This window comes from Lepidochelys kempii, chromosome 4 (genome assembly GCF_965140285.1).
Source record: "Lepidochelys kempii isolate rLepKem1 chromosome 4, rLepKem1.hap1, whole genome shotgun sequence".
NCBI lineage: Eukaryota > Metazoa > Chordata > Testudines > Cheloniidae > Lepidochelys > Lepidochelys kempii.
The window spans coordinates 20,768,345-20,788,852 of NC_136383.1; the positions used below are offsets into that span (position 1 = coordinate 20,768,345).

A 20,508-nucleotide genomic window follows, 5' to 3' on the forward strand; every position below is an offset into this window, starting at 1 on the left:
GAAGGACTCTATTTGGTAGGTTCCTCCCTGGTCTGAGAGTAGTAAAGCCAAGGAAACAATTAGTTTCTTTCAGTTTTCCCTGGCAATTCATCTCTTTCCCCCTCCTTCCCGCACCGCGAGGTATACGATAAAATCTGCTATACACAGATTTTATGTCCATATCCCACCTGGCATCTCATCTCAGGCAGTGTTTACTAAAGCTGGGGGGGCACACAAGGCAGAGAAGTTTCCCTGAGGGCAACAGGGAAAGCGCTCTGACCCACACCACTCCTTCACTGTGTACTGGCATCTTCAGTTTTGGTCACCTTTCCCCCTGCTCCTGCAGCAGTCACTAATGCCATTAGGGGCAGGAGAAGTCCAAGCTCAAGCAGCAGCCTATTGGCCCAATCATCTCTTCACTGCTACAGCAAAATTTGAGAGCATGTGACCAGGCCCCAGGCAGCTACTAATCAATGTTGCTTTCCAAATATACCACCTCTCCTCCAATAAATGGAGAATGGGAGGGGATGAGGAGAGATGGCAGCAATTATGCCGGGGATGTGCCATGAGTGGATGTTGTATGTAATATACATTGTCCTAGGGATGTACAAACCCCACATGAGTCAGGAATGAGTTGAGCTGCCAGGGCTTCACCCCACAACACCTGAAGTAGATGTCAGGCTTCAAAAGGGGAGCTCGAAAGGAAAAGCACAGCTTCTTGGTCCCTGGCTGGGAGGGATAGACTACTTTCAGCTCTCATGGGCGAGTAGGCTGGCTGGGATGGGAAGTGAGAAAGATTGCTTCTATCAGACGTAGGCTTGCACCAGTCCAGGTGGCATATCAGCATTAACTTTCTCCTTCCTTTGCAGAGCCTGGGTGGAGTGAAGAGTCTGCTGAGGATTCAGCCCAGGAGGGGTGGAAGAGAGTGTGTTTTTGTGCCTTTAGTTTGGACTTTGAGTACCTTGGAAAGGTTGGAACGGGCGTGACTTTGCTGTAAGGCTAAGTGATCTTGAGTTGGAAAATGGAGGAGGATGGGTGGGTCAGCTGGAGACCAGGAGGAAAACAGAGGCAGAGCCACTGACACTCTGTGCCATGCTGTAAGGCAGCATGGAGGAACGATATGGCCACAGTATATGTGTATGTAGACTAGAGACAGAGAGAGGGTGAGAGAGAGAATGTGTGTTTGGTTGGAGAGCTGTAGTAAAATTGTTTATGAAGTTGGATCTGTAGTCAATCACTGTGTGTCTGGGAAACCTGTATGTTATGATTTAGTTTGTATTTTACATGTCAGCAATTCTATTGCCATCCTGAGCAAAAATCAGTGTCGACAGCCTTTCTGTATTCTTCCTATAAGGGGTGGGGAGGAACAGCATGCATAGACCCCATGAAAGATTACAATGCCTCCAGCAATGGTTATCAATTATTGTGCCCAGCTGGTAAAGCTGAGCCTAATGAGCACAGGTCAGTTGGAAGAAATAAGCTCATTTTGTTCTCTAGATACTGTCTCTGTATTTCTGGAGAAGACAACAGTATGCAAAGTGGTTAAGCAGGACAGAGTGAATTACTGTGAATACTTCAAATATAAGCAAATAGCTGCATAATCTCTGAATTTCCTATGTATCTCTCATTCTTACTCAGTAACAGAAACACTACAGTGTAACCTGGCCTTAAGTGATACTATATAATAATGTACAAAAATACTTTTTTGCATTTGATTTTCTGTAGCCCTTTTAAAATAGCTTAATCCTCTCCAGTAAGAATTATATTCAAATTTGTGTTTTGATTTTAGCTGAAACCTCAGTACTATCCACCTCAAACTCTTATGTTGTCATCAAATGTAATTTTAAAAAAAAGAAAGAAGAGAGATTAGCTATCATTCCTAGGATGCGGCTTTCATCTTAAACTTCAAAATTGCTTTATTGATTTCTGGTCTTTGTGAATCCTGATATTGTGTCTGCTTAGGTGTACACACACAGACTGTGACCTTACCAACTCTTTTCTGCTGGAGCAGAAAGTATAATACAAAGACTAGTCATCAAAGAAGATTCCATGAACTTATTTTGTTGTTATTCATTCTCTTTCTATTGTATGACATACCTTTTTCTGGTTTAGTTTTGCTATTCCTTGATTTTTTTTTCATGTTGCTCATGCCTATTCACTTAATGTGTTTTCTTCTCACTGCATTTCTTTAGGGCATTTGGGCAATATAATTAATTTTACTTCCTTACTTTTTTTCTTCCAGTTTGATCTAGAAATTTGTATGGATCATAGAAATGTAGAGCTGGAAGGCACCTCAAGTGGCCATCAAGTGCAGCCCTCTGTGCTGAGGCAGGACCAAGTAAATGTAGACCATCCCTGATAGGTGTTTGTCCAACTTGTTCTTAAAACCCCGCAACGATGCGTATTCCACAACCTTTCTGGGAAGCGTATTCCAGAACTTATTACCCTTCAAGTTAGAAAGTTTCTTCTAATATCTAAACTAAATCAGCCTTGCTGCAGACTAATCCCATTAGTTCTTGTCCTTCCCTCAGTGGACATGGAGAACAATTAAGATACATTGCCTGAGTTTTTAAAAAGCTGCTGAATGCTCCTAACTCCAGCTGAAGTCTCATCTAAAAGTCAGATCTACAGCCTTGCTTGTTCTTATAGCCATGTGACCTGTGTCACTATTTTTCTGTTTGTGGATCTGATCCATAGTACAACGCTTCCTATATTTATATTGCAGCTGCATTTTCCTGAAGTCCAGCTGCTTTCCTGATCGGGATCTGCTTCTGTTCATTAGGTCAGAGATATTTCTAAAAATCGCAGGGTGTCACTTTTGGCTTAAAATTGTTTTTATTAATTTTGAAGGTAATTTAATATAAAGTCGAATGGTAATTTGCAAAAGTGAGTTCAGTAAAACATTAAAAGGAAATCTGTAGAATATAAATGCAGAAATATAATCATAAATATTTAACCATACAAAACTAGACTAGAAAAGGGCCTAGGAAGAATGTAATGTTAGAGCGTGAAGTTGTTTGACTCGAGATCTGGTGTTTCCCCTCCTGTGAGATTATTCATATAGCTTATAGTTGGTGTAGTTTTGCCTTCATTTTCAAAGGAACCCAAGGGAATTAGGCACCAAGTCCGCACTGAACTTTAGTGTGAACTGGGCACTTAACTTCTTTTGTTTCCATTGAAAATTACAGATTGTAGGTGGCCAAAAGAATGCTTGGCCCCCTCATAGACCACAGAGAAGACATGATCCTTTTCCCAGAGAGTTTATAATCTAGAAGTAGACATGGTGCAAAAGTGATAGGAACAAATAATGTTTGGGCAGAGTATTAAAAAATATCTACGGTATTTGATACTTTTCAGAGTAACAGCCGTGTTAGTCTGTATTCGCAAAAAGAAAAGGAGTACTAGTGGCACCTTAGAGACTAACCAATTTATTTGAGCATAAGCTTTCGTGAGCTACAGCTCACTTCATCGGATGCGTTCAGTGGAAAATACAGTGAGGAGATTTGTATACACACAGAACATGAAAAAATAGGTGTTATCATACACACTGTAAGGAGAGTGATCAAGATGAGCTATTACCTGCAGGAGAGCGGGGGGGGGGGTGGCGAGAAAACCTTTTGTAGTGATAATCAAGGTGGGCCATTTCCAGCAGTTAACAGGAACGTCTGAGGAGCGGTGGGGGTGGGGAGGAAATAAACGTGGGGAAATAGTTTTACTTTGTGTAATGACACATCCACTCCCAGTCTCTATTCAAGCCTAAGTTAATTGTCTCCAGTTTGCAAATTAATTCCAATTCAGCAGTCTCTTGTTGGAGTCTGTTTCTGAAGTCTTTTTGTTGTAATATTGCGACCTTTAGGTCTGTAATCGAGTGACCAGAGAGATTGAAGTGTTCTCCGACTGGTTTATGAATGTTATAATTCTTGACGTCTGATTTGTGTCCATTTATTCTTTTACGTAGAGACTGTCCAGTTTGGCCAATGTACGTGGCAGAGGGGCATTGCTGGCCCATGATGGCATCTATCACATTGGTAGATGTGCAGGTGAACGAGCCTCTGATAGTGTGGCTGATGTGATTAGGCCCTATGATGGTGTCCCCTGAATAGATATGTGGACACAGTTGGCAACGGGCTTTGTTGCAAGGATAGGTTCCTGGGTTAGTGGTTCTATTGTGTGGTTGCTTGTGAGTATTTGCTTCAGGTTGAGGAGCTGTCTGTAGGCAAGGATTTGTGAGAGTGATGGGTCGTCCTTCAGGATACTATTGATACTATTTATTTGATACTATTTATCCTAATCTTTTGCTCGATTGCCAGAGTTTCAGAACTGCATGTTGAACTGTATATTGTTAGTCTAAGTGCCATGAATAAAATAAATGCATCAACTTCCAGTTGTATTTAAAATGGACTTTTATAATAAAAAATGTCATTCACATTTTCATATCTTCAGATTGATTTAAAAATGTGCCTGCCCAAAGATTTAGGTTGACGTAATAAAACATATCTTTTTTTTCCCTCCTCACCCCAGATTGGTGTCTTGGCTGTCTAGAGTCCCGAACACTTCAGGTCCTGATGGGGGACTCAGGATCAAGACGTTCGACTCTTGTGTCTCGACTGCCAATATTCAGGAGAAGTATTAGTCGAAGACATGACTCACTTCCTTCCTCACCCTCCTCCATTAATACTGTCGGTGTTCATAGCTCCTCTCCCTCCAGCACCAACTCAAGCTCAGGTAGTACAGGCAAGCGAAGGAGCATATTCCGCACTCCTTCCATCAGCTTCCACAACAAGAAGGGGAGTGAACAGAAGTCTGAATTGGCAAGCCAGAATGTAAGTATTTCAAATGGTGTTCAGTCAACTCTCAACAATTTCCAAAAACCGAGCTTGGAAGAACATGTTAAAAGCAGAGGAAGGCATTCAGTTGGTTTTGGCAGTTCACGGAGCAAGAAGATAACAAGATCTTTGACGGAGGACTTTGAAAAGGGGAAAGAGCCATCAACTAATAAGAATGTCTTTATAAATTGCATACGTTCTGGAAAAAATGAGGGCGATGACTCTGGCTTTATAGAGGAGCAAAGTAGACAATCTATTAAGGAATCCTCACGGAAACTTCTCCCGAAATCTTTCTCATCACACTACAGGTTTTCAAAGCCAGTCCCCCAGAGCCAGTCAGTTTCCTGTGTACAACAGTCTGGATGCTTGTTGGAGATTAAACCATATGTTGAAAGCGACCCTGTAACAGTAAAATCCTCTCCATCATGTTCTGCTGAGATAACAGAATGTGCAGGAAGTTCATTGCAATCACCACAACTTTCTGCAGACCTCACCACAGTCCAGACCCCTTCAGAATTTTTAACCTTGACCGAAGAGTCTTTCTCAGAAGTTGACGTGGTGCCCAGTAGTGGAAACACGGCACCACACACAGAGAACTTTGACAATAATACCTCTACCTCTCAAATTTTCCTCAGTCCTGTTGTTGCTTATGTGAGGAAAATAGATCATGTCGAAAGTACTTCCCTGTCTGCTGTTATATCTCCTGTGAATCATACAAGCTTTTGTAGTACAGAATCAAATACCTTACCTAAAAATACTGCTGCTAATCAAACACAAGTATTATTGCAAGCCACTGAACTTCCTGTTAAAGAAGCTGGGCACATAGGAGAAATTAACTCAGCAGATGCACAGTTAAAAACTTGTGCGTTACATCATGGAGAAAAAACGGTGGAATGCTCTCCAAAGGCAAGTGGATTATGTGGGGACCAACATGAAATAACGTTATCTGAGTGCATTAGAGAAACAATTCCTGTAACAGAATCGAAGATTATTCCCTCCTCCTTTGAATCCCGATCCTTTAAAACACATCACTCTAAAGGTAGGTCATGTGGATTTTTGCCTTGATTCTCTTGAAAAAGGTGTTCAAAATTGTAAAATAGCTTTACACATTTGCAGTATTGTTAACCCAAAAAGTAAAAAAGAGCCAAACTTGTGCTTTTGTTTTTGAAAGATTAAATACATGTTTTTTATCTGTCTTCTGATTTTTAGCTTACTCGGTCCACTCTCAATGTGTGTGATGATGATAGAGTTGCCAACTCTTGCAAATTTATGAGTAAAGTAATTTTGGCCAATGAATCTCTTGATTTTGGGAGACGTGTCTGGGGGGTCTTATGATTTTTGATCTGTTGAGGTTGGCAATACTGGAGACAGCCATAGAACACTAGTTCATCAGGATTCGTGGTTTCTGTTCCTGGCTGTGGGAGCAGGCAGTGGTCTAGTCGTTGCAAATGGCATAGCCAAATGTAACAGTGCCCCTGTTTGGGTCATCTGGAGGCAAGGAACCGCAGATCACTGACTGTAAAAGCATGACCGTGTGGTACTTGAGCTGAAGAATCACATCTTTTAGGATGAAGTATAGCAGAGTCAACAGCTCTAGGGGTATGTTTACACTGCAGTAAAAAAACCTGGGGCACCGAGTCTCAGAGCCTGGTTCAACTGATTGAGGCTTGCGGGGCTTGGCCTGCAAGGCTAAAAATCGCAATGTAGACGTTCAGACTCTGAGACCAACCGTTCTCACCACGTTTAAGAACCTGGGCTCCAGCCTGAGCCCAAATGTCTATGCTGCAATTTTTAGCCCCACAGCCTGAACCGGGCCAATCAGCTGACCCGGGCCAAGTGCAGGTGTTTTGTTCCAGTATAGATGCACCATAAGTGTAGTCTAACTGTGAGAGAGTGACATGGGGCCGCATTGTGTTAGTGTGAGTTACAGAAGTGCCTAATTTTGCATATTGAAAGACTCCATATTTTGAAAGATTGTGAAATAAAATGGCTAAGACTTGCTTTTGTTAAAGGCTTCAATTATATTGCCTTCTCTGCCTAAAGTGACCTTGTGCAAGCTTTCAGTTACCTTATTGGTGAAATAGGTGAATAATAATTACCCTCCAAGGTTGGCGTATGAGACTGGCTCATAATCAGGATTGTGAAGTACCAGAAATATTAACAGCCATCAGTGGAAAATCTCGGTTTAGAATGTATAGTCTCTGGTCCTGCAGTTAAATACACCATTCTCTAGACTCCAGGGCATGCATGGGGATATATTGTGCCCATGTTTTGCTTTCCCAAAGTAACATGAAGGCTGCATCATCATGAGACTGCTTGCAGCATGAGCCAAAGTCACGTTATTCACAGGAAATTCGAGAGACTTGGCAAAACTGCATTTGTTGTATGTATTGTTAAAATTTTCAAAAGACTGCATGCCATTTCCTAGGAGTGCACAAATACCTATTAGCTTGGGCACTTAACTGTGTATGCAAATTGGGTTTGTGCATAGCAGGGTTAGTCCATTATTTTTTGTCAAAGTCCAGATTTCTTGGTCAAGGTATAGTCAAGGTCCAGACTCCAGAAAAATATAATAAAAAATAACAATAATGATAAGTAAATAAAAAGATATTTTGGGGCCCATTCAAAAGCACCTGATGGTCCGGATTTGGCCCATGGTCTGCCTTTTGGCTATCCCTGGTGTATAGGAATTTCTGCACATGTTCCAGCACTTTGGAACCTCAGGCACTGTATGATGATAGTTATCAGATGAATGACATTGTCAGCCTAAAATAGGCAACAGACTAGTTTTTGTCGGAGGGCACATCTTCAGTTTGGTAGTCTAGTCAGTTTACATAGATGATTTAAAAACTTCTAGGTACTACTTCTGTCCTGTGTCTCATTGAGCTTGTCTTCACTGCAGTGTTAGCCCAAGTTAACTCCTCTCGAGTTAGCTTCGCTCGAGGAGAGAGGTCACACTGCCAAACAATACTTGAGTTGCCCAGATAGTTTGTATGAGTAGCACAGAGTAACTGAGTCCTCAGTGGAGCACTCGCACCAGTGCCAGCAGCACTTGAGCTTCCACCCGCATACTCCATGACAGGTGAGTTTAAAGCACGGCTTAAACCAAGCCGGAGATTTATGTGTGTGCAAAGGAGTTACGTTAGGGGCAGCACTCAAGTTATACCATGAGCTAACGCTGCAATGAAGACTTTTGTCTTTTTGTTGTTGTGATTTTACCATCTCACTTTCCTGTTGAAAAACAACAGTAAAAAAAAAAAAGTTATTTCTCTTCCTTTGTTGGTGTGAAATGAAAAACTCATTTAAAATAAGAAATTGGCTGACTATTCAAGGGAAAAAGTGAAACTAACTATGTGCAGGATGCTGTCAAATATACACATTAAATGGGACAAATAGAGAAACATATTTCAAATACAGTAATTTTACATTGTGTGTATTACGTGAGGAGGTAAAAACAGTAATGTGTGATTTTTTTTTTAGTGTTCACTGTGTCCCTCTAGAACAGTACTTGTAAAATCTAAGATCAATACAAAACATGTATGTGGATTAAACAAAATTCAAAGGAAATGTGTTTTGCTTGGCATTCATCATTTTACTTGTAATGCTTTGTTGTAGATGGAGTATCAGACTAGACTACAAATTGATTGCATGATCCAATATGGCAAGTGTATATACTTACATATTAACAAAGATATATTAAAAAAAAATCTTGGACTAACATCAGCCCATTCTGCAATAAGAAAAGGAGGGAGAGTTTGATAGAACCACAAGGTTTTCTGTGCTATTGTGCTTCTCCCATCTTTAAAATCCCTCCCCTGCTTCCACATGCCTGAAAATCTAATCCTTCTCCTCCTACCCAACATATTCATTTATCTGGGGCTGGGAGCTGGGATTCAGTTTCCCAGCGGCAGAACAGATGAAGGTGGGTGCCAGGTTATCTTGCTTTGGTTTGGACAGGTGTGGAGCAGAAGTGGGAAAGTAGGGTGGAGGCCCAGCCCAGAATGTCTAGGCCTCATGCAGTGCTATTAAATGAAGCTCCAGTCCTGAAACGAGTGCCTTCCCACCATGCAGGCAAGTGTGTAGGGCGTGACATTACAAGTCATGTTTGCCTGGAACCCTTAGAAGCCTGCTGGGGGCTGTGGACTGTTGACACCCGAGCCTGCCCTGGAGAACAGTGGAAGCCAGTTAGGTTCTCTGCACCAGTGGATTAACTGGTAATAGTTCCTGCAGAGGGGGAGGCGGGGGCGTGCAGCAGTTGAGCACAGCAGTGCCCTAACATGCTAAGAATTAAACAGAGAAGGGGTGAAGGGACTTCTGCACCTTGGGAAATTGTGGACTGTTCCACTGGCTGGACATACAGAACTAGACCCTTGGGTAAAGCCTCGTAGGCTGGTGGCCTAGTCTTGGCCTGACAATTTTGCATACTTACAGGTACAGACAAACAGTACAGCTCTATAGTAAATAGTTGAATAGCTGCCACTCAGCATAAGTGTTTGAAGCAATGTGACTTTTTTCCAAAGAAAATATTTTTGTAAATAGCTGCATGTAAATACTGATTTCTTCTCTATTATAGTTAATCTTGCCAGTAGCTTCAGCCCTTACCGAGAAGGCAGAGTCATAGAGAAGCGCCTGAGATCCTCTTCAGAAGGCAATGCTGGAAGCAGCAGGATGATCTTAAAACCAAAGGACGGAAACACAGAAGATCTTCATAGCTTGCGGAAGCAGAGAGCAGGCTCATCATCTTCAAAAATGAACAGCCTGGTGAGTGCATTCTTACAGATACACATTTTTGCAATGGCTTTCATTTCTGTACTGATCCTTTTGGCTTCTAATGACTATTCTAAGTACGATAGAACACAACAACTGTATAGGAATATAAAGCCTTATCCAGTGCAGGGATATACAGTACAATACAACACTGAAAACTATAAGATACTTTTCAGAACAAAACCTCTGGTTGTAGTCAACACCAAGTATTTCAGAAGTCTGTGTAACTTTCTGTTGTGGGTTGTTGTTGGGTTTTTTTTGCAGTCATTATGTAATTTTCGATTGGCTGGGAATTTCAGGTGGGAACTTCTGGAAAACTTATGATTACCAAATGCTTAGTATTAAAAAAGGAAATAAGTTCAAATACTGCAAGTGGGTAAATGTAGTGCAGTATTTGTAATTGTAGTTTATTGGGCCTGATTCTTCAGCAGTTTCCTGCTGGTGTGACTCTTACCTCAAGGAGTCACACTGACATACACCTAATGTAACTCAATGGAGAATCAGGCCATAGTCATATGGAAAGTAAATCACATATAACAAGGCAAGGCTAATTTCAAAGGGCTAAATGCTCCCCTTCCATACACAAACCAGTGGCGGGGAAAAAAATTCTCCAAACTCACGACAGATAATCTTTTTTTTGAGAGCCTCTCCTCCCCCACTTCAGGATTGGGGAAGTAGACAGCACACTTGTTTTCAACAGCCATTATAGAAGATTACTTTTTGAAGCCTGCTTTGAGGTGAAGGGACAGTATAAGGAGCCTGTTGACTTTTAAAGTTGTCTGCCTTCTTGTAGGCAGTGCGGGTAAAGAACTTAAGGTGAGTGTAATGTGCTCTCGTGCTTCCTCAAGACAATAAGGGGAAGTGTAGAAGATGCTGCTGCATGCTGAACAAGTTGCAAGCAATGGACAAGTTCTGGTTGGTAGAGGAAATAACTAAATAAGTCTTGTGGTCAGATGGGTTGCTGTTGTGAGATTTCAGAGGAGCAGCTGTGTTAGTCTGTGTTCGCAAAAAGAAAAGGAGTACTAGTGGCACCTTAGAGACTAACCAATTTATTTGAGCCTAAGCTTTCGTGAGCTACACCGATGAAATGAGCTACAGCTCACTTCATCGGATGAGTGAAAGCTCACGAAAGCTTAGGCTCAAATAAATTGGTTAGTCTCTAAGGTGCCACAAGTACTCCTTTTTGTTGTGAGATTGTGAAGGGTTAAATAAGGATTTAGCCCATACAAATATCTGAAACACAACTTGCCATGAAGAGTATGTGAGAAAGCAACTCCAAGATTCTCCATCCTACTCATAATTTCTGCACATGTCCCTCAGTAATCCTGGACATAAAAGAGGAAAAGCATACTCACAATGACCACTACACTGCAGGTAGAGTTAGGGCCCCGGTGGGGATTTCTACAAAGATTACCAGACTATCAGGATTTTTTTTGGCAGGGCTGTGGATTGACACCAACATGTAAAAGGACTCTAGCTGCACGTTCCTTCCACATAGTTTACAAACCATAATCTCAGCAATGCAACAAATAGAGCAAACCATCGAGGGCAACTTCTGTGATTCCCCACAGCTTTCTGGCTTCTGCTTAACCCAACTCCCTTGATTCTCTTCCTTCTGAGCTGCACTAAATTAACCTCCAGCTGGGAGTGTCTCCCAGAGCTGACCCTGAGCCCTGTTTGATAATTAACTTCTGGAACAACAGAGGATTGTCTGTCTCAGCAGGACTTCTCCTAAGGACATTGCTGAGACAGAAGGTAATGCTGATCTTTAGGCACTCCACCTGGGGGCACCCAAAGACTGGTACAGTGTCACAGTCTGTCTCATCTGGCTAGCAAACTGAATTTGCCATTTGAAAATGAGGGAACAGTTGTGTGCTATGTCAGCATTGAAGGTAACCTTATTTGCTGCTGAGCTCTGCACAGTTTAAGGTTTTCTGTTTTGTGTGTGTGTGGCTGGGGTCCTCCTGAGTGCTTGACAGAGAAAATAGAAAGAACAGTTGGGTTATCTGACTCTCACATGAGTGCTTGCCTCTACACACGCTTTGTATAGCCTATGCAACATTTATTAGCTAAACTTGACATATAAGAACATCAAGAACTTTTCTGTGCGTATGTGTGTGTCTTTTTTTCTCCTCTGTAGCAGTCACCAACTGTTTTGAGTCATTATTACTTCATTTATTTTATAGCATCTGAAAGAGCACTAGGCAAATAAACAACAACAACAAAGCCAAACATTTTCTGCATGTCTCCCTATTACCCTTTCTAGGATGCTGTCAGTTTGTACAAATGATGCAATATAGAAATGCAAGACCTATATCTATAGGAAAAGGCAACTAATGCCCACCAGTGAAATACTTCACCTAGAGAAATACAGTAGAGTGCTGAATGTCTCGATAGCTGAAGTGATTTCTGTGTAATTTAAAGAGAATAGCTACAGCATGTCTGTCACTTATCCTGGGTAGTTTGCATTCAAAAAGCAATAAATAAATCTGATTTTTCAAAGAGGACATCCTTGAATTGAAAATGTTTTTATACATCACCGTAAGTGTGCCTAGTGCTTTACAGACAAATTATAGAGCTTGCTGACTGAGGAGCCAGTCCTTCAAACACTTAAGGACATGCTTAACTTTCCTCTCATTGAAGTGGAAGTATGCATGTGAGTAAAATTAAGCACGTGCATAGTGATTTGCAGGATCAGGACCAAGTCATTAAACAGATCTTCTTTTCAGTTACGTAGTTGGCTAGGTTGCTGATCTCTGAATGTGAGATTTCACTTGAGTCTTTTTCTTAGCCATGTCACTATGTGCGTGGCAACATCTTAGTGTCATCTCCCTAAACAATAAGTGGGGTTTTGTTGTTGCATTTTTTTATTTGAATAGGAAATTCAAATCTTTTTGTATTTAGCAAGAAGATCTCCAAATTCATTGGTTTCAGAGTAGCAGCTGTGTTAGTCTGTATTTGCAAAAAGAAAAGGCGTACTTGTGGCACCTTAGAGACTAACCAATTTATTTGAGCCTAAGCTTTCGTGAGCTACAGCTCACTTCATTGGATGAGTGAAAGCTCACGAAGCTTAGGCTCAAATAAATTGGTTAATCTCTAAGGTGCCACAAGTACTCCTTTTCTTTTTCCAAATTCATTAGTGATCATTTTCTGTTCATTTACTACAATCATATATCCAATGCGTTCAGATCAGTTGTACAGTGGTTTTATGCATTGTGAAGGCAGAATACCACAAAATGAAAATCCCCCTTCACATAATGCTTAGCAGCACAAACATTAGTATAATATGCTCCCCTCCCCTCTCTAAAAATAAAGAACAGTCTGAGGCAGCTAAAAAGCCTGAATATAAAAAATGAAAAAAGAAGAAGAAAAGAAAGGGTGGGGGAAGCCAAGAAACGTGCATGTTCACAATAATACACAGCTGAGCATTAGAAGTCCAAGAAAGAGCTCTTCAGAATACCTGTCACAAGTGGTTAACCGTCAGTTCCAAGAATGTCAACAGAGAATTAATCTTAATAATTAATATTTTCCAAGTAAAGAAGAGGGGCAAAAAGTTCCAGAAATGGATGATATTAAACAGAGTAGTGTTAAAATAATTAAAAATCCTCTCCCCTTCTATTGAGGAATACCAAAGTATTTTACAAATATTTATGAACAGTTATAGGCCTCTCCTCACTTCTGCGAAGTCATTTCATATTGTGACACTTTGGATTTGTTTCAGCAAACATTAATAAGCAGTGAGAAAATTCCAATAAGGAGAAATGGATTTGAAAAGAAATATCACTAATTTTAACTCCCTGTGAGAGTGCTTCCCTGATGATGGCACCATTGCTTTTCTATTCTCCTCTGTGGAGTCAAATGACAGCTACAGATAGCAATTTCTTGGCATCATACAGAACATTGTAGGCATGTGCGCCTTCACCCCCCTCCCCCGCCTTACTCCCTCTCCCCAGGGTAGAATGAATTACAATGTGGGATAGTAAAAGAAAATAGATTTTTTTTCTCTGTAAAGGAAAAGACAATAAGACAATTTCAAAACAGTTCATTTTATGCAAATGTTTAAATTATTCTGTGATTGAAATAATGAACTGTACTACATCAGAAGTTTTAACTTGACCTCTCAGGCTATTATAAAACTTGTATTTCTAATCTGAGTTTTGAATAAGCATTATTTTTGCAATATTGATTCATGTAGTGACTGACTTATGCCACAAGATGTCAATATTACACCATTTTAATATCCCCACACATATATATATATATATAAAATACTGAATTAGAAACCATGAATTTACTAATACATAAAAAGAAATCCTTTGAAGTGAGCTGTAGCTCACGAAAGCTTATGCTCAAATAAATTGGTTAGTCTCTAAGGTGCCACAAGTACTCCTTTTCTTTTTGCGAATACAGACTAACACGGCTGCTACTCTGAAACCTTACTAATACATAGTTGGTAGTACATAAGATTTTAAATTGCAGGGAAAGACATTTACTTTTGGAAGCTTTTAATGTTGATGAGCCAGTGCAACGTGACAGAACCTTTTCAGTGAGCACACTTGGTACTGGTGCAGTTTAAAGTAAGGAGCTATGTATTGCCACAGAACCTCTGCTCATGAAAGGTTTCAGAGTAACAGCCGTGTTAGTCTGTATTCGCAAAAAGAAAAGGAGTACTTGTGGCACCTTAGAGACTAACCAATTTATTAGAGCATAAACTTTCGTGAGCTACAGCATCTGAGGAAGTGAGCTGTAGCTCACGAAAGCTTATGCTCTAATAAATTGGTTAGTCTCTAAGGTGCCACAAGTCCTCCTTTTCTTTCTGCTCATGAAAGAAGATGAATACCACATCTAGCCTACCATTTTCAGCAACGTGCTAGATTAAACAAGGCTGACAGCAGCAAGCTGAAATAAGGGATAAATGATTTAGGTTGACTTGTAGAGTGGAGAGAGCGCTGGAGTAGAATATATGTGAATATAAATCCGCAGTAGAAATTGCAGAACTACTGACTTTGGTATGTAACCTACCGCTTAAATCAGCCTCTGTACCAAATGACTGGAGGACAGCTAATGTAACACTGTTTTTTTTTTAAAAAGGCTCCAGAAGTGATCCTGGCAATTATAGTCCGGTAAGTCTAACTTCGGTACCAAGCAAATTGGTTGATACTATAGTTGAGAGCAGTTTTACCAGATACGTAGATGAACATGGTATGTTGGCAAAGAGTCAACACAGCTTTTGTAAAGGGAAATCATGCACCCCAGGGTCCCAATCAGGATCAAGTTCTGTTATTCTAGTCACTGTACATATGTGCATGAAGAGATGGTCCTGCCCTTTGAAGTTTGTAGCCTAAAAACCCCATGATTTAATTGAATTCCACATCATCTTGGGAGGGATCAAATCAAAAGCTTTCTCTGTGAAACTAAAATTTGGGAAGGGTGATTTTTGTAAAAAAAAAAATGAGTAATCAAGTTAGAAAAAAAAATTAGCAATGAGATAATTAGTTAAAATAATTAGTCTTATCATGGAATTTATTAAAATATAGCCCGAAGATATGCCCTCACCCCAAATCCCTCGCATTATTGAAAAGCAGAGTACAAAATCAGCCCATCTGAAGCCAACAGAAAGGAACATAAACTATGGCAGATGGAAATTAGGATGGTTAAGAGAGATTTTGAAAAGCAAATAGCCAAAACCAAAAATGAATTAAAAAAAAAATCCTTAGCTTATCAGAAGACTGAAGTCTGTGATAAAACGACTGGAGCTGCTGGAATTAAAGGTAACCGTTAAGGTGAATAAGAATGTTACAGAGAAGCAAAATCACTTCTTTGCATCAGACTTCACTACAGAAGGTAATGGTAAAGATAGCTATCCCCGATTTGCTCTTTGTTGGTAATAAAGATGAGGTATCCTCAGAAATTCAGTTGTTAGGAGCAATGGTGTTGAAACACTGATTTAAATAGTCACTAAAACCAGATAGCATTGGTCAGCAAAGTGAACTGTTTGAAGTGGAAGGCATGTTATCTTATGCCTGTATTTAAAAAATAATAAGCACAAAGGACAATTTTGGATATTAAATGAAAGCATGACACCAGTACATCATGAGCTACACTGATTGCCTCTTGGCTTCTGGGAGGGGCTTAAGGTGTTGCTTTAGAACTATAGAGCCCTAAATGACTTTGGACCATCCTGCCTTACAGACTGCCTCTCTTTCCATGCTGTGTTGCCACATTTACAATTACTGTCTTATGGCATTAAATGGCCCCTTTTTTCAAGATCCCAAGCGGAGATGCCAATGGCTGAATGTATACATGGAAGATTATGGTGGTCAGGGCTGTCCATCCAGCACTAGAAAATAGGTAACTTTTTCAGGTACTTCTAGAATAATATTGTAGGCCTGGCATGACATGAGTAATTAGAATATGGGTGAGGCCTCACATCTTGGGAGACAGCATTAGAGAGGTAAATGGATCAGCATGTTGGAAACAGAATGTCTGTACGAGCTAAGATAAAGGGGAACACCAAGGGAAATGATAAAAGTGGGTAAGTTGGGAAGGTCAAGAGTAATTGGTACATGGACAGTGTGTGGACAGAGCATGCAGTACAAGGATTTGTTCCTACCAAGTAACCAAGCCAGTCCCAAAACGTGTGAAACAATGTATAGTAAATGAAATGTAATGTGTATATAAAGGAAGAGATTTCCTGTATAACTTTAGATGTGGGGTATCCCCTGTACCCACCCCCTATGCTTAAGCCTGTTTGACTCAAGTATAGTTTGATTGTATGCCTATACAGATATCTCAGTAACCAGTTCAGAGTCAAGCTGAGTTCTTGTGGATCAGGTCTTGGAGGCTACTGAGTGGTTAAGGCAGGGGTGGGCAAACGTTTTGGCCTGAGGGCCACATCAGGGAATAGAAATTGTATGGCGGGTCATGAATGCTTACAAAATTGGGGTGGGGTGTGGGAGGGGGTGCAAGCTCTGGGATGGGGCTGGGAATGAGGAGTTTGGGATGTAGGAGGGTGCTCTGGACTAGGACCGAGGTGTTCGGAGGGCGGAAGGGGGATCAGAACTGGGGCAGGGATGTGGGAAGGGGTGCAGGTTCTGGTTGGGGGTGTGGGCTCTGGGGTGGGGCTGGGGTTGAGAGGTTTGGGGTGCAGGAATGTGCTCTGGGCCGGGATCGAGGGGTTTGGAGAGCGGGAGGGGGATCAGGGCTGAGGCAGGGGGTTGAGGCTTGGGAAGAGGCTCAGGGGTGCAGGCTCTGAGTGGCGCTTCCTCAAGTGGCTCCCGAAAGCAGTGGCATGTCCCTTCTCCAGCTCCTATGTGGAGGCATGGCCAGGCGTCTCTGCATGCTGCCCCTCCCCAAGCACCGCTCCTGCAGCTCCTATTGGAGCGCGTAGGAGCCAGAGCGGGGCCATGCCATGGCTTCTGGGAGCTGCGTGGTGCGGCACCGACACTGCACCCCGGCTGGAGCACTGGTGCGGGGCTGAGCTGAGTGGTGCGGCCCCTGACCCAGCGCCCTGGCCAAAGTGCCAGAGCAGAGCCAAGCCACGTGGTGCAGCCCCCCACCCAGTGCCCTTGTCAGAGCTGAGCTGAGCCAAGTGGTGCGGCCCCTGACCCAGCGCCCCAGCTGGAGTGGGGGTGGTGCGGCCCCTAACCCAGCGCCCTGGTTGGAGCAGGGCCGCGTGGTGCGGTGAAGCAGGCTGCGTGGTGCGGCCCCAGACCCAGGGCCCCGCCAGAGATCCGGAGCAGGGCGGAGCTGTGTGGTGCGGCCCCCGACCCAGCGCCCTGGCCGGAGCAGGGCCGAGCCACACGGTGCAGCTCACGAGCCAGCTTAAAACGGCTCGCAGGCTGGATCTGGCCCGTGGGCCATAGTTTGCCCGCCCCGGGTTTAAGGCCTCAGAGGCTAACTCAAAAATTTAAAAAACACGGTATTATCCTTGTCAGAGGAAACATGAAAAAAAATACCCATATTCCCTTAACAGCCTCTGAATATCCTTGTGTAGAGACACCCGTATTTATCTGAATGATTACGGTCTATCTTTAACACTGGTATGTTACCGCTGCGCTATCTAAATGTTCATACGCTCTACATAAAGTTGTAGCTTGGGCTCTGAAGCCACGAATTCAGAGCACTTTCTAAACAGCTATTTTTAGAGTGCTAGTGTGAATCCTGCTAGCCTGAGTCTGTTGACCTGGGCGGAGCGCCTTGCTTCTGCAGGCTCTGTAGACTGACCCAAGAAAGCCGCAGTTCACCTTTCGTATGGAGTAAGCTTCACAGGGTTCATTTATGGCTAGTCTAGCACTGAGTTTGGCATCTTGTCCCTTTGTGAGAGGAAACTGTGGATGCCATTTAAAACAAGAACTGTCAGGACTGCTTTGGAAATCACTCAGTGCTTGTCGGTAAGCAGCACTTTAGACCTCATTTACTTAATTCAGCACAGGGAACACTGTCTTTCAGATACTGTTAGCATAAAAATAGTGCAAACAGTGGACTGGGATTTAAGCATTTAATGTGCCTCTGATTTTTAGGTCAAGTTAACTAGAAGCGTTTCAACTAAATACCCTGTAGGAAACAAATGTCTGTAGTGTAGTATAAATTTCTTAACATATTAAGAAGTTGTCAAAAGTCAGATTGCAGCTGTTATACGCTTTGAACTCATTCCCGAGACCAAGTAGCTAAGAGAAATTAATTTACATATGATTTAATGCTTATGCCCTGACGCTCTTCAAACATCCATAAAGACACATGCATAATAATTTGTGAAAATGAAAAAAACTATTGTTTGTACTCTGGATGTAATTTTTCAAATTTAACACAATTATGTTAAGAAATGTGGATGGTGAATCAACTTCAGTCACATTTCTAAATTGCATTTTCAAATGGGAAATGATATTTTGTTCTGAAATCCAAATATAAGGACAACTATTTCGTACCGTTCATTAGATTCCGGCAGCAAGGGAACTTTTTGGATTATAAATTCAAATTCTCAAAAGAGAAATAAAATACCGGTTTTAATATTTGTATGGAACCCTTAAGCTTATGTATTCAGAGAAAAATGGAGTATAAACAGTGCTTTTCTTATGGAATCTATCCAACAATAAGTAATCTATGTGACTGCTGGTCTGAATATGTCCCACAAACCTTCCTGGTTATTCAGCTGAGAGGATTGCAACTTATTTCAAAACTATTACACTTTTGGAAGTGGCCAAGGAGCGAAGGATGCCCCTCCCCATCTGCGAAGACAGATTTCCTCTCAGATGGATTTCTGTACTGCTGTGGAGATGTAAAAAAATGTGATAATGTTCCCCCTTACCTAATATGCCCATCTACCTGTGTCCAGTAGAAGATTTTTTTTTAACATAGGGTATGTCTACATTTCAGTGGCTGGCTTGTGCTAGCTGACTCAGGCTTATGGGGCTCAGGCTGCAGGGCTATAAAATTACCATCCCGAGCTTGACCAGCTACACTTCAGTGTTACAGCCCCACGAGCCCAAGGCAGCTGACATGGGCCAGCCGTGGGTGTTTTATTGCAGTGTAGACATACCCATAGTCATCATTTGACAATCACCACAGTTACCACAGATACTGCCTACTTTAAGTACATACAAACACTGTGGTAATCTAAGCATTTATCTACTAGGGGAAGGGTTATTAATCTGCACTCACTTGAGTTGGTCTGGTCTGAAAACACCTGCACACACTGGATGGAATCCATCACAGGACACTAACTCCACAGTTACCGTGATCTCTGCAGCCCTTTTTCTAAGAGTACTAAATTTGATGCGAATTAAGTTAGCGTGGTCTGTTGTATGTGTGAACATAATGATATTATGGCTCACTCCTTTGGCATCCTCCAACTGGTGTCCAGCATTTCTTTGTGGGTGTCCATGACTGATCTGGTTGTTTACCTGTGTGCCCTCTACTGCTCTGGGGTCAAGCTGACTGGATGGCCCTTCCCCTGTTTAAAAGGTGGCATGGAGCTAGGATTGGCCCGTTTGCTTCTGGATTCCAGTATGTCGGAATTACAGCAATATTATTCCAGCAGTCTTTACAACATGCTTGGAACAGCCACATGCAACTGTGCTGGAACCCTAGATTGCCTTGCCATCTATGGAGAAGCGTCAATGCAACAAGCTATGGGAGCCAGCCACCTGAATAAAGATGTGTTTGCAAACACTGCTCACCAGTGCCCACGAGGAGTCACAACTGGGGCACTGACCAACACTGGATTAAATAACAAACAGCTCAGGAGAACTAGCGTTAAACCAAGGATGCCAGAAAATAGTCTGGCTGTGGAAATAGAACCTGTACCTTCTTTGTGAGGAGCTGACAGGATTGCATGCTGTTACACCACTACTGAAACCAAGGAGGTTGTGGAACCTGCAACAACCGCCGGCAGTGTCCCCTTCTCCTCAGAAAGCCAAGATCTCTTTGTGACTCATGACTCTGAGGGCCACCATGTAGGAAGCAAACTCAATTCCCAAACAGAAACCTAGCCCAGGACTTGAGGAGGCAGATCCTATTGAGGGAACCTTGGCACGTAAGTATCTATCATCACAATTTATTATACTGTACCACTTCTGTTCCTTGTGCCCCACAGCTGCAGCCACTTTGGGTGGATGGAGCTAGGAGATTTTCAGCTCCAACCCCTGCCTCCCTCCTTCCCTTAGCCTGCACTGTCCCCCTTTGCTCAGCCTCCATCCCCCCATGCCCCTTTTCAAAATGGCAGCTGAACTGGTCAGGAAAATGGCTTCTGTCTCATGCTAACGCCCCAACTATCAACTGTTTACAAGGCCATAGCATGGAGGGCACATACCCATTTACCTATCTTCCTTCTCCTTGCCTGTATCTGATCTTTCCAGTGAATGCCTTACCTCCCCCCCCCAAAAAAAACCAAAAAACAAAAAAAAACATTTCCTCAACTCAAACGGCAGCTGGCAGC

At 42.2% G+C, this 20,508-nt stretch overlaps 1 protein-coding gene across 5 annotated transcripts in view; it reads left to right on the top strand.

Moving 5' to 3' along the window:
• CCSER1 (coiled-coil serine rich protein 1) overlaps nucleotides 1-20,508 on the top strand; it is a 1,061,474-nt gene that overhangs the window by 107,386 nt on the left and 933,580 nt on the right. For all 5 annotated transcript variants that reach the window (XM_073340691.1, XM_073340694.1, XM_073340695.1 and 2 more), the window contains exons 2-3: nucleotides 4,501-5,844; nucleotides 9,379-9,566. In XM_073340691.1, coding sequence (XP_073196792.1) covers nucleotides 4,545-5,844; nucleotides 9,379-9,566 — 1,488 coding nt within the window. In that variant the 5' untranslated portion in view covers nucleotides 4,501-4,544. The remainder of the gene's footprint in view (nucleotides 1-4,500; nucleotides 5,845-9,378; nucleotides 9,567-20,508) is intronic.